This window comes from Fonsecaea nubica (assembly GCF_001646965.1).
Source record: "Fonsecaea nubica strain CBS 269.64 chromosome Unknown Scaff59, whole genome shotgun sequence".
NCBI lineage: Eukaryota > Fungi > Ascomycota > Eurotiomycetes > Chaetothyriales > Herpotrichiellaceae > Fonsecaea > Fonsecaea nubica.
The window spans coordinates 73520-87666 of NW_019173732.1; the positions used below are offsets into that span (position 1 = coordinate 73520).

The 14147-nt window shown below is 53.6% G+C and overlaps 5 protein-coding genes across 5 annotated transcripts; 1 reads left to right on the forward strand and 4 right to left on the reverse strand.

Moving 5' to 3' along the window:
• Positions 1-100: 100 nt before the first annotated feature.
• Positions 101-3147, reverse strand: AYO20_07961 (hypothetical protein; the record flags this gene model as incomplete). The annotated part of the gene is made up of 2 exons (XM_022646244.1): positions 101-1692; positions 3069-3147. 2 exons carry the CDS (start codon positions 3145-3147, stop codon positions 101-103), a joined length of 1671 nt encoding a protein of 556 aa, XP_022497769.1.
• A 634-nt stretch (positions 3148-3781) lies between these two features.
• AYO20_07962 (hypothetical protein) lies at positions 3782-4624 on the reverse strand (the record flags this gene model as incomplete). Its single annotated transcript, XM_022646245.1, has 1 exon — positions 3782-4624. One exon carries the CDS (start codon positions 4622-4624, stop codon positions 3782-3784), a length of 843 nt encoding a protein of 280 aa, XP_022497770.1.
• A 636-nt stretch (positions 4625-5260) lies between these two features.
• AYO20_07963 (hypothetical protein) lies at positions 5261-10672 on the reverse strand (the record flags this gene model as incomplete). The annotated part of the gene is made up of 5 exons (XM_022646246.1): positions 5261-6322; positions 6377-7852; positions 7909-9146; positions 9204-9783; positions 9842-10672. The coding sequence occupies 5 exons, from the start codon at positions 10670-10672 to the stop codon at positions 5261-5263; spliced, it is 5187 nt and encodes a 1728-aa protein (XP_022497771.1).
• Positions 10673-10931: 259 nt separating this feature from the next.
• AYO20_07964 (hypothetical protein) lies at positions 10932-11600 on the forward strand (the record flags this gene model as incomplete). Its single annotated transcript, XM_022646247.1, has 1 exon — positions 10932-11600. The coding sequence occupies one exon, from the start codon at positions 10932-10934 to the stop codon at positions 11598-11600; it is 669 nt and encodes a 222-aa protein (XP_022497772.1).
• Positions 11601-11808: 208 nt separating this feature from the next.
• Positions 11809-13213, reverse strand: AYO20_07965 (hypothetical protein; the record flags this gene model as incomplete). The annotated part of the gene is made up of 6 exons (XM_022646248.1): positions 11809-11872; positions 11929-12060; positions 12113-12227; positions 12281-12837; positions 12887-13007; positions 13060-13213. The coding sequence occupies 6 exons, from the start codon at positions 13211-13213 to the stop codon at positions 11809-11811; spliced, it is 1143 nt and encodes a 380-aa protein (XP_022497773.1).
• Positions 13214-14147: the final 934 nt, after the last annotated feature.

Genomic DNA, 14147 nt, shown 5'->3' on the forward strand with positions numbered 1-14147 from the left:
CCTCTCTTCTCTCAATTACTCTCTACCTTCTCTCTGGTCCAGCTAGTGTCACCCACCCACCCATCCACCCACTGTCCCGTATGTGGTGTGTCTGCTGCCTTTATTCCTTTCTCGTCAAGGCCACCAAAAGCATCACCACGGATGCGGCCCACTCCCCCAGGCCCAGGGTGAAGGCATATCCCGTGCCAACGACTCCTTTACACACGTCCCAGCCATGCTTGGAAACGGGGTACTGTAGTTTTGGGGGAATCCTCGTCTGGATGCCCAGAGACCGGGCTAACCAACGATCCTCGCAGACAGCTTTGGTGTTGCAGAGAGCCCGGAGGCCTTCTTCGCCTCCGAAGCGTCCGTAGCCGGAACCTTTGACGCCGCCAAAGGGTAGCGAGCACGCGTAGTAGGCTCCAAAGTCGTTGACGGCGACCATTCCTGCCTTGACACCCCTGACGCACTTTTGGACATCACGCTGGTTGTGCCCAAAAACTCCGGCACCGAGAGCATAATTTGTCGAGTTCGCGATACGGATCGCGTCATCTGCGTCCACGGCCTTCATTAGCAAGAAGACAGGCGCGAAGAGCTCATTTTGCGCGATCTCCATTTCAGGAGTCACGTTGCTGAGGAGCGTGGGCGTGAAGTAGGTCCCACAGGGATATCCGGGGTGATTGAAGCGTCTGCCTCCACAGTGCAGAGTTGCCCCCTGAGCGACAGCAGAAGAAATCAGGGTTTCAAGACGGGAGAAACTGCGTGACGAGATCATGGCGCCCATGTCGGGCGGGTTGTTGGGAGATGACAGGAGAACAGAGCCCAGACGAAGCGACTTTATCTTGGGAAGAACCTCAGCCAGCAATTTATCGTGAATTGCGGGTAATGCGATGACGCGCTCAATTCCGATGCAATTCTGACCGGCAGATTGAAAGACTCCACGCATGAGGATTGAGACCACGTCGTCAATGGTCCTGATGGTCTTCGGATCATCAAGCACGATGGCAGGATCTTTCCCACCCAACTCCACCGTGACAGGAGTCAATGCTTTAGCAGCCGATGTGCACACCTTGTGCGCGATGTCTCTGCTGCCGATAAAAGTAATGTGGCTGATACCTGGATGGCTGGTGAGGTAATCTGCAGCCTCCGGTAGACAGATAACATTCTGGACGAGATCTACACTGTGGTTGCATGCTCGCAATGCGCCTTGGATGATATCGATGAAGTACAACGTGCTCCAGCATGTCTGCTCGCTCGGCTTCACCACGATTGCATTGCCTGCAAACAAGGCTGAAATGACCGGGGAGATGAAATTGTGGAAGGGATAGTTCCAGCTCACGCACGCTGCAACCACGCCGAGAGGTTCATAGATGACAGCATTTGACTTGTAGCACATGAGGAGGTTGGACGGTCGTTTTGACACTCGGAGAGCTCTTTCCCCATGTTTGATAGTCCATTGTAGCTTTTCGACAGTGACAAGTATTTCGCCGAAGCAGGCATCTATCTTAGTCTTCCCGGAGTCGAGGCAGCACGCGGCCACAATTTCTTCCTGATGGTCAAGCACATATCGAAGCAACGTTCGAAGGACTTGACATCGTTCTGAGAAGGTAGTCTGTGACCATTTGACTTGAGCTCGTGCTGCAGCTGAAACAGCGGAATCGATCACGGAGGGGTTTGCAGGAGTAATGGGCGGTCCTAGACGACGGCCATCCGCTGGACATCGAGGGTATATTCGACCGTCAGACACCTGCGTGCACGGGTTAGCACCAGCGGGAGCAAGTGACAGGACAGCAACGTGCCTCTTCCTGTGGGTTGTTACCAGCGGCCACATCCTCAGGATTCCATGACCGTAACTCCTGAGGGATGCGGACCGTAAAACGGACCGCGCTTTCTCTGCTGAGGGAAAGAAATCGGCGTCCAATGACTATAGTTAGTGCCGCGATTAGGCATAGACACACGACGCCTGGGATTGCCAGGTGCCCTTCGGACAACCATAAGCACCACGACTCGGTAGCCCAATTGACCAACTGCAGCATCTCGCTCGATGCGGTTCGTGCACATTGGTTTTCATTGGCGGAGAATATTGAGGGCGGGAAGCTGTTCCTGCATGCACCGCCACGACGCCACAGTGCGGCTCGTAGCGGTGGCTGGAGAATTGAAATCGAGATGCGGGACGCCACAACCGCCACAAATCCATCTGACCAGCAGCCAGTGACGTCCATTTGTGCCACTTGTGCTCCTGGGATGCGGCCTGTTGGTTGGCGCCTTCCTGCACGGATCTGCAAATGACGTCGATGGCCCAAGACTTTCTTTCTCCGCCATTCTTTATCGGTCGACATCGGTCGCCATCTGCCACCGTCTGCCTTGTTTTCTCACTCAAAATCAGACGTCAACTGGTTTCCGTGAGCACATCCTTTCCCCTTTCGTTCCCACCATGGCATAATGGTGGTTTCCCATCCCAGAACTAGTGTAACGGGCAACCCCGTCAGATGCGCATTTTCGAGGTCAGGCTAGCATTCACTGGCCCAGCCGTGAGATGGTCAACCCATCGCTATCTAATTTGATCCCGTGGTATCTCGGGCAAACAGACTTCCCAACGTCATAGCTCCATGACGTTTATCTCCCCAACTGCTCGTATTGGCCGGGATTGATGTCCTTGTGCATAAAGGTCCAAGCGCTAGATCTAAGGGAGGTTAGAATCATGCTAAGCGAAGGATGTGAAGAAAGCAAAGTGATGTATTTGTCTCCATGGCAGTCGCAATGGCAATGATTCCCATACCTCATGGTGAAGTGACACAAGTACAAAGACCTCTTTTTTCCCAACCCCCACTTCTTCATCTTCCCTGAAGATTCTAGACATCCTCGATCCTCTTCAGTTTATCAAGACATTCAAAAGCCAGCCCATTATCCTGTTCTTCCAATATTCAGACACAAGAAACCACGATCCATTTAGACAGACACAAGTCCTCACCATCTCAATAAACCCACACAATACTCACAGACCGCCACAATGGGTGCAGTCGTCTCCTGCGTATGTTCTTCCTCGTATCCCCCGTCATGATTTCGCTAGGACTAACAGTCTGACTTACAGTTCGAATCAATCTGCCGCACCATTGGCTCCGTGCTGATGGCCATCGTCAACGGCATTGGCTCCATCATAACCGCCATTGTCAACGGCATCGTGTCCCTCTTTGACATTGTCATCTCATGCCTCACCTGTGGCCGCACACGAAGACATAGGACTCGTACAACAACGCACAGACATCACACAACGAGTAGGATCTGATCAACGGACTCTCTCGACTCGTGAAGGAGACAAGGAGAAGTCACCAAAAAGAGAGTCCACAAAGCACGAAGCATGATCGATCAGACCGAGGTGGAGAGAGGAAGGAGAGATTACTGAGTTGACTGCACAAGGCATTCACCCGATTGAACATTACCCGATTTGTTTTTCATCGACAAAGTGGCTTGGACAGACACGGAGAGAGCCCACTGTTTGTTTAGCACCCTGCATAATACCTCTGTACTATTAGTCCCCCGATACCCGCGGCGCTTTCTGTAGCGTTGTCGAGCTTAGAGAAATGAATGATGATGGAGAAGAAATCAACTCTTTTCGCAAGTTTTGACGACCAATAATCCTCATGATTAAATTGCTATATATAATGCTGCAAAGAGTGCTATTGCCCCCAAACCCGAAATACTCCCCGCCCTTATTGATACAGCCGCAAGACATCATTCGCCACTACATCCCCGACTCGCCCTGCAAATTTGACTGATAGATCCAGTGCCGTTTATCAGCTATCTAGCTAGTCAAACTGACCATCTCGCCTTCCCACCTCCCCTTGTTCCCCCTCAACGCCTCATCTACCACATTCTCATAAACCCACCGCCCAACATCCACCCTCTTGATGATATACCCGAGCGCCGGCTCGGCTTCCGTGCCGCTGCGAATCTTGTCCAGACCTGCACCGTCGCGGTAGTCTGTGCAGCCGGCGAGAAGGGTGGGCCTGACGCCGACGAGGGCGCGGAAGGCCGGGTCCGCGGACGCGGCGTCGGCGCGGAACAGGTCTTCCATGTTGCGCTTGTCCGCGTGCGGCAGGGCTAGCATCTGGTGGTACAGGAAGCGGATGGGCGAGGGGACGTCCTCGGGTCCGCGCGAGATGCCCGTCGTGGAGATGAATGTCAGGAGCGGTTTTGATGCCGCGTCTATCGCGGTAGTGGTGGCGTTTCCCTTCTCGGCAGAAATCTGGTGCACGGCCGCGAGCAGGGTCCGCGCCGCCGTCGCACAGATCGTCGGGTTGTCGAGCTGCGCGATCTGGAACGGGTGGCGCCAGTCGAAATGCAGTTTGGGGCTGCCGCCCAGTCCCGTCACCACGACCGAGGGGAGATGGCCGCTCGGTGATGAGGGAGACGCCGCCGCCAAGAGCGTGCGCCGCACAGCCGCGACGTCGAGCGCGTCGCCCTGCACGATGGTCAGGTTGGCGATGACCTCAGCGGACAGGCCCTGGGCGCTGAGCTGGTCGCGCAGCTTCTGAGGCGTGCGCACGAGTGCGCTCGCCTTGTACCCTGCCTGGAGGGTGTGCACGAGGATGGCGTTGGTGACGCCGCCGGTCGCGCCGAAGAAGGCCACGGTGGGGGAAGACATTGATAGAGTTGCTTGGTTGGATTCTTGTGAGTGGCTTTTGTGATCTTTTGGTTTTTCCCCGGGCGTCCTCGAAGATGTATTTTGTGTCTTGGTTAAATATTGGTGTTGCTTTAAATGTTGGCCCTTTTGCTATTGCGATTTCAATTGCAGTAGATGTTCGTTCTCAGTTCGTCTGATTCCTGGATGATTAGCAACTGTAAGAGAGTCATCCATGGTCTTTATACACGATACTCCCGTATGCGCTTCGCCAGGCCACAGAGATCTGGGGAGACATGGTTCCAGCGACGGTGCGATTCATGACACGCAAGCTTGAAGAGGCTCAGAGAGATCCTCACAGGTACCTCAGAAATGCACCTGCATGTCAGGCCGGTGGAGGGTTTCCCAACGACGAGGCTGAAGTCAAAACCTGAAAGGGACGAGAAGCGGAGGGACTCCAGCGTGAGTCGGAGGAATAATCTGTCCGGTTTGGAGGTGAGTTTCTCCTATTGGCTCATAATCCTCCGCAAGACTTTTCATTGGTTGACAGTGTGCCAACTGTTTACGGACGGAAATGAAACTGCGCCGTAAGAGGTAAGACTGCGCCCTGTTCGTCCACCCCCAGACAGACGCCACACTGAGAGGCGAACATGCACCCATCTACTTCTTGTGCACAGGAAGCTCCACCTTCGAGCACGTCTTGATAAGACGATCCCACACTCGGCATGCATCCTCCTGCTCCTTCTTCCTGGTCAATGTCGACTCGTCCCCGACAATGATCAGGCAGGCCTTGGCTCGGGTCACCGCGACGTTCAGCCTGCGCAAGTCCTTCAAGAACCCAATCTCTCCCTGCAAGTTGCATCGCACCGTGATGAAGATGATGATGTCCGCTTCCTGGCCTTGGAACCCGTCAATGCTCGACACCGTGTGGCCCGCGCAAAGCTGCTTGAGAACTTCGGCCTGGCGCACATATGGTGTCAAGATCGCAATGGAAGGCGGTGATGGTGGTGTTGGAGAGCTAGGTCCCTGGTCTTGACTGGTTTGACCAGCTGCCGGCGCGGTGGTCAATAGCTTCAGGATCTCTTTGCAGATGTTGGCTTGGGCGTGGTTGACTTTTGATTTCCGCCCAAGGTCTTCTGCGTCGCTGCATTGAATCCACACCGCCCTGGTCTTGTCAACCTCTGCCTCTTTCGCTTTGACTGCGCGTTTCGGCCACGGAAATGTCGAAGACGGGATTCTGATCGTGCGGCAAGACTCGGCTGACAACAAGCGACCCCCGTAGAATTCGTGACTCGGAAAGGTACACAGGCTTGGATACATGCGATATTGAGTGTCCAACATGACTCGACCGATGGTGTTATCCGATGCTTCTGTCCAGAGGCGTTCCATGAGAGAGACATCATAGTCCAGAGTGGACGCATGGGGACTGACGGTTGCCCGAAGCTGAACATGGTCTCCTACCAAGATGGCCCGCTGACAGCCTTTGACCAGGGGTATAAGCGATGCCGATTCTGTTTGTTGAGACGCTTCATCGATGATTACCGTGTCAAAAAGTTGTTTCCGAAGCAGACCCAACGCTGCACCCACACACGTTGTGAAGACCAGCCGAGCCGCGGAAACCGTCTGTATCGCCTTACGTTTCGCAGCGTGATCCTTGCTCAGATCCTTCCCGATCATTGCGTCGACAGTGTAGGTTTTCAAATCATCCGAGACCTTCATTACCTGCGCAGAGACTTGTTATGGACTGTCTGTTCAAAGAGTTGCAAGAACACTTACCTCAGTAGAAACCCGGACTGGTCGTGGCAGACTGGGATCGATATCCAGCGCCTTTTTCACGTACTGGCGCAACACATTGTCGACGGCATTGTGCGTTGGTGCTGTGACTAATACCCTCTCTGCCTCTTGCTCCTTCAACAACCTCCTCAACAGTGCAATGATAGTCGATGTCTTACCTGTACCGGGAGGTCCCCAGAGACAGGTTAGCTGAGACTTGATGGACACATCAACGGCGCGGCTCTGGCTTTCATTGAGACCCTCAACAGGATCGCAACCCTGCGATGAAGCTCCTTCACCCTCGCTCTTGCTCTCGGCGAGGACGTTGTTCTTCTTCAGCAGAGTATGGTAAAAGCTGCAACTCTGGTCCTTGTGATCAAGAAGATGCACCAGAGCTTCCCCGGCCGACTGACTGCTCACCACGGAGCCGCAATGCTTCATGTCCCAGGCCGTCTTCTCGAGAAAGGTAGCAGGTTGCGAGAGGCATCGAAATCTGATGGCGTTGTCACTTGCTGCCTCCACCACAGCGTCGAACGTTGCAGGGTTGGCAGCAGAGGAATTCGTCGCGGTCGTCTTTGCCACGAATCGCACGTGGTCGCCGACTGCGAGCCTAGCCAGCCTGGGAGCATCAATGCGGCGCTGGCTGGTCACCGAGGACACTCTTCCGTGGACTGCTAAACCTGATTTTAACATCCAGGAGCCTGGTGTGGTCTCAGTATTATCGCTAGCCTCGGCGCAATGGTCGAGCACAGTCCCGAACATATTCCGCAAGAAATATGCGACGACATCAACGTCGTGATCCTGAACGGCATTCGCAAATGCTTCTCGGCATTCCATCAGGATCGTCAGCAGCAAGTCTGGACTCGCAACCGCTATGGCGGCAGTTTCCAACATTTCGCGCATCATGGACAGGGTCAGAGATATATCTTGCAGAACAGCGCGCAGGTGCCTCACCACCAGCTCTCCGGCCCTGTTTGCGCAGAGGAAAAGAGCACGAAGAATGGTAGAACCCTGCCGCAGAAGGGCATCTGAGCAGGGGTCGGCAAGTCGTGTCCAGGGACATAAACGCGCGAAGTGTATCGCCATTGCAGGCTTGAAGTGGAGAAATTCGACAAGGCGTCGAATGGTGTCTGGGCCACACCGCAGTGTTGGACGTTGGTCCACAGTCTCAAGCTTCAGGATTCGGCTGTAAGTCTCCGAGACGACATCGATAAGGTCGTGCTTCCAGCTCAATTCGAGCAGATCCGCGAGTTGAGCATCCGTTGCTTCCAGCACCAGGGGGTATCTCTTGTGTCGCACAACCTGGACAACAAAGTCGCTACAGAGACTCCAGTCGACATCATCAAGTGTCGGCAGGTTGTATGGCGGTTGTTCGTCTTCTGGAAAGTTGGGAAGGACGTCCAGAGTGTCGACACTCTCGAGCCAGAGGTCGAGAGCCCGCAGTGCCTGAACGTCTTTGTTGCTGATGAGATACAGTTCCTATCACAGGAGGTCAACGATGGTCTCTCACTTGCTTTTGATCCTCTGTCACTTACAGCATCAGTGACCGGTTCCTTCCACGTGCGGCCGATTTGAGTAGCGAGTTGAGAACTGAACCTGCCCAGAGCTATACTCACTATCCAGTCGCAGTTGACGCCTTGGTGGACTGTCTCCTGGCGAGATCGAGCCCGGTTACCTCTGCCCTGTACATCGCGGTAGGTCCTGTCGTCGTTGACCGATCTAGCGAAGTGGACAAACGTGTTTCTGCGGACGTTCTCGTAGAGCTGCATCACGTTTTCGTCATAGTAGAACCTGTAGTTCATCTTGGTGGGCACGCCTCGTCGGTGTCCGACTCTGTCCCTGTGAGAATGCGGAAAGGCGAACAATCTGACCGTGTCGTGGACGACGGCGTCTTCTTCCCTGTCGATCGGACGGGGAAAGTAGATTGCCACGCTCAGCCGTTCGCCCACGCGGAGCACGAGGAGCTTCTTCGCGAAATCGGCAAAGGTCCGGTTGACCACCGCCATGAAACTGCGCAGCGGTTCGGACTGGGAGTCGAAGACGCATTTCCAGTGGAGGGAATGCAGGTCGAGCCGGAAGGCCTGCAGGTCCTCGCGCGAGAGAATGTGCGACTGGAGCAATCCGTTCTTGAAGTGTGACGGATACCGGGGCGACGGGGGCAGTTCGGCCAGGATCCACGTCTGCTCGTCGACGGTGAATTGCGAGGCGTCGAAAAACGCCCAGAACTCTTCAAAGGGGACATTGTTCCTCCGGCACCAGCTCAGCGTCAACTGTGCCAGTTCGAAATCCGAAAAGGGTGCGGGATTGGAAAGAATGAATTCCAGGGTCTCTCGATCCGCAATGCCCATGGTGGGAATGGCATGCGCCAGACTCTGGTGTCCCGCGGCATCAAGGGCCCTCGGCGCATTCCGGACTGTGCTGCAATGTTCCCGTGCTGCGGCATGGAGGGCGTCTAGGATGAACGGCTCGCCATTGGGCGGAACGTCTGGAGGATCGAGCAACGCCTCGGGGATTTTGATACGGTTGCCGTCGACGCACTGGGAGAAGAGTCGATTGAGCTCCTGGCACTGACTACAGCGAGGGCCCCGAGCGCGCGCCCATCCAAGGTAAACTTTCTTGACCCGTCCGAGGGACATGTTGTTGTAGCCCGCAAAATATGCTATCAAATCATCCACCTTGATGGGAGCGAATCGAGTCGCCTCCTTTACTCCTGGATACTCGGCTGGCTCTGACATTGCCTGGGGAATCAGGTCGGCATCCCAGCATACAAAGACTGTCTTGATTTAGCAAAGAAGAAAGAGGACAACTCTTTGATCCAGGGTAAACCCACATGTATCGCCGTCCAAGTCGCCGCCGGACATGAGGTCAGCAGCCGGTCGTCTCCCAGCCGTGGAGAAAACCACACAGTCTGTGAGGTGGCTGAGTTCCGGACGGTTCACGGCCTCGAGCTTGCGGAGGTCTCCAGGATGCAGACAGGGATTCCGCGACACTAGCACGTTAACCCCAGTGAGGGTCAACGGGGTTCCGGTTTCTTCCAATGCCACACGCAGAAAACATTCGCCCGGTTTGAGCAAGCCGTAAGGATCACAGATCCCAAACAACAGTCGGGACCGGGGGATCAGAATCCGTGTTTTCTGTTCGTCCCGTTTGTTGAGCAGCTTGCCGTATTCTTGAGTGACCGTCTTGCGCACAATCTTTTCGACCTTCTCCATCCCCTCGACCAGGAGTTTCTCGGCCTCGACGGTCATACCGAGAGAGCTTAGCAGGCGGAACGCAAAGACAGGGTCTGTCCGTGACCGATCGAGAAACCCAAAGTATTCTCTCTGTTTCTTGAGGAAGACATCCGCTTCGATGCCGAGAGAGTGCAGCAGGAGAACGATTTCGTCGTTGAGGTATCCGTATGTGTAGGGCTGGAGGTCGTCAGTGTCTCTCAAACTCAGAGACCGATTTCTTGTGTTGTATATATACCTTTGAGAATGCCACGACAGCAAAGCTCAGGTCACTCGTTCCGCTGAACTTCTTCATCGACTTGCGTAACTTGAGCCAGAGACCCTTCTCCATCCGGGGATCCATACATACCACGCCCTTGTAGCTCGAGTATCGGATCTGGAGGACGGAGGGGTAGTACCGCTGCTCGCGAAATATGATGGGTTTCTTGCTCGCCACTGAATGGACAAAATCCTTGGAGGCCAGGCCACATCCATCCGTGAAGATGAAGCCATTTCTCTCGACATCTTCAATGTCTCGACACCGGGAGGTGGGGACATCTTGGACAATGTCGGCAGTCGAGAACAACAATCCGATCCGTTTGGCCTTTTTGGCCACGGTCTTGATCTTGCTGAAATCTCCCAGCGCCTCGACCTTCCTGCTCACCTCCTGCTTCGACCCGGCCAGCAGGTAACACGACCGAGATTTCAACTGGCTGTTGCTGTGGCCGTAGAATGAATACTGGACACCATTGATGACAATACCAGCGGTGAGAAACCGGCGAACGTAGTCGACGCTCTGTGCATTGTCCCTCGGTAACGAAGTATCCTGAGTGTCGTATACTGGTCGAAAGTCCGAGACGCTGACCTGCACGAGATCCTCTGGGCGGTATTCGCGCGTGGCTCGATTTCGAGCAATAGAGGTCCAATCCAAGAATATGCCTCGTGATGAGGACGAACAACACAGCTGTATTGATTTGATGTCTCCAGCCTTACCGCATCTTTCCGTTTCCGACAAGTCGGGGATATTGTACCGCCACTCCGTGTCCGAAACGGCGATGTTGTCCTGTAATGTACACTTTGCTCTTTTCATCATGGCAATGAAGGATGAAGAACATCATGAGGACGAAGGAGGAATGTCTGTAGAGCTGAGGTCGACGACAAGAAGGGTGACACGTGATGGTATGCAGCCACCCAGCTGCCTGATGGTTGCATTTGCGCAGATGTGCATATGCACTTGCAGGGGCCCTGACTTGCCAACTCATGCAAACCCCTCCGAGGGTTGGGCTGTGAGATTGACTGCCTGCCTCTGTGATTGCAGCTGATCTTCATCCGGGAGCCACTGGATGATGATGGCCATCCCCTCGATATACATCATTGGAGCCCAATGCACCGGCAAGACCACTCTGGTCGAGGCTGTCTCCCAACGGATCCAAAGAGACCGATCCCATCTTTCCTTTGCGGTCATCAAGGAGCTTGCTCGCGGCGTCTTGATGGCAGCAGACGTGAACAGAGACGACATCCGAGCCGGGTCCGAGAAGGCCATGAATTTCCAGCGACTTGTGCTCCAGACGCAGCTCGACGAGGAACAGAAGCTCCAGGGCCACGAATTCATCATCTCAGATCGATCTGGCATCGACCCTATCGCTTATGCCAACCTATACGGTCCGCCGCAGGTTACAAAAGAAATGATCGAGACGTCTGCTTGGGAAGAGCTGAGAAAGAGAATGGACCAAGCCATCGTTATACTCTGTGAGCCAGTTCCACCCTGGCTGTTTGACGATGGAGTGAGGTTGATGCCTGAAGACATGAGCGAGTGGCTCGACCTGCACAAGACCTTCATCGACCTGTTATGCCAAAGCGAGATTGAGTTCGAGTTGTTGCCGGCGACACTCACATCGATTGAAAAGAGAACAGCCTTTGTGGTTGAACAGTGGGAGGCTCGGGCGAGGCACAACGCCAGTTTGACGCCGTCAACTCAGCAAATGTGGGACTCGAGATCGGCGACGACGACCTTGTAACTCGAAGGAGATGATATTGAACCGAGAAATTGCAGCATCACGCTGCGAATCTGCTAGAAAAAAAGATGAACTGCAACTAAATTACTCGACCGAGAAGAGGAAAGTACAAAAGTCGGTGAGTTGCCGCCGATGACATGTCCTTTTTCTATCGTCCCTAATGTTCCTAGTCTTCATTCCTACAGCCCAACATCTCCTCGATTCCTTGCTCTCAGTGTGCTGCGGACGTGGCACAGACCCAGCCTGATGGAGTCGTCTTGACCGTCGAGGTGATCCTGCAATGGCATTAGCTATGGGCTCATCGGGCCAAAGAAAGGTCCATAACACATACGTGGCCCATATGGTCGAGGTGGTCCAAACTGTCTGATAAGTGCGAGTGGTGCGAGTGCGCGTCGGTGTTGCCGCTGTGACTGTGATTGTCGTCTTTGCTTTTCCAGAGTAGGCCGTTACCGGAGGAGGCGTTCTAGTGCTCAGAGTTAGTATTCCTGCAGCACGCTTCACTCGTCGTAACTTACACTGTGGTTGTCGTCGTTGCGTTTTCCGTGTCGATTTCGGTGCTTGTCGGGGCGATCACTGTGGTATATGAAGAAACAGCGTTGGCAGTATCGACAGAAGTTGTGGTGCATTGATCTGAGGAGATGTCAGTATAATCGACGGCCACCAGAAGGTCCACCTGCGAATACCTGGGCCACTGTCAACGGGCGAGTCATCTCTTCTTTGGCCAGCTCTCTTATTCCCGTTCCGACCGTTTCTCTCAAATTGACGCATTCGTGGGAGAATAGTGATCGATTCGAGGCTTGCGGCAAGGGTAGCCTTCGTAGGCCGAATGGTACATGTGGGGTCCTTTGCCGGTGGCTGCGTTTTACATGATGTGGTGACAGTAGTGGTCGAGACTGTCTTCGAAAACACTCTGCTGGTGCGTGTTCGCGTGATGGTCGATGTGGAATACACTGTTACTTGGGCGGGAGTGGTGGTTATGGTTCTTGTGATGGTCGTAGTCGGTACTGTAACAGTAGAAGGAGATGCCGTGGTTGAAAAGACATTGGTGATTGTCGTTGTGATCGTGGTAAACGGGGTAGATGTGACGGTGAATGTAGCAGTCGGGGTGGTTGTCACGACCACTGGTGGTGCCGCAATGATAGAAAACGATCTCATCCAGGCAAATGTCAAGCCTTCAATGACGATCGTCCAGTCTCCCGAGAACATGTTGTTCTTGGTCACTTCATTTCCGGGAATATTGCTAGTTGCTATTAGCAAGCAGACTCGTTTATGGTGACCCAAACAATTACCATGTCGATACCATATCCGCCCCGTCTGGTTGAACGGCAATGTCGGAGCAGAAGTACTCATCGCTATTTGGATCGACGAGAATTGGAGTGACCGCGTCTTGGACATCGCTTGCCTGGCAGCCTTTGTTACTGTCAGAGTTTGGCTCGGCCGGGAAAGGGATGCCTGTTCTCACCAAAAAACTCCGTGCCAAATGAGAAATAGGCCGTAGAAGTCGTATTGACACAGTAAGGTCCTCCAAGATTGACAAAGTCATATCCATACGACAGGCATTCTGCAGCAGATTTACCTGCAAGACCCAAAAAGACGGCGACAAGTATAAAATGCATATTGACGATTGAACGCATAGACACAAGATGAAAGTGTTTTCTCACAAAAGGACCAATGCCCGGCCTATATGACCATGTAACAACATCTTGATCGGGTCGTTGTTGGCGGTGGAGGCCAAAGTATCACACCCCTTTGAAGAGGTACTCTGAGATCTGAGACACAATGTCTTCCGCTCCCTAGCAAATGTAGACCCGGAGAACCCTGTATCCATGACATCTGGCTTTGGTGAGAATCAGGCTGAGACATTAAGGGCCAGCAACATCTAGGATGTGGGCTTGAAATCGAAATTAGAAGCCAGCGGAATGGATCGCCAAAGACTTTGATTCCAGTAGCAAGTTCAGCTGTGGTCATAACGATATTGTCTAGGGGGTGTCAAGGTTCGGTCCCCAGATAGCATAAGGCGAGCCCAGAGACACGAGAGATCCTCGAAAGGAGATCCGGGTATCTGGTTCAGCCATAATTCGCTAAACTGCTCCTTTGTGTAACTCATAGCTCTTGTGAGGTTCCAATAAAAGAAACATGAGTGGTTTCTCTGGGCCAAGATAGACACACGTAATGTCTGGACTGGCCGGAATTGGGACAAGAGTGGTGATGCCTGAGTTCAATCCCAGCGATGCAAGGAGCATCAGACAATCGTAATTGTGGTTCAGTATCAAAGTGGACCGGAAAGAAGCGAGGGGGATGCAACAATGAAGATTGCGACTTTGTCCCTTGAGATTCCAGATTCCTCACCATGGAAAAAAGGGGGTGGGAACGAAAGTGTATGATTGGCCAATATATCCCCGCTAGACCATTTTAGGAAGGAGAGACGACTATGCTTCGGCTTCGACCACCTCGACACCTCCAGCCATCGATTTTGTTTACCATCTTCGTCATTCTCAGCATTTCAATACGGGCTGCGGCACTGATGGTTGAATACGCTGGAGAAATTCG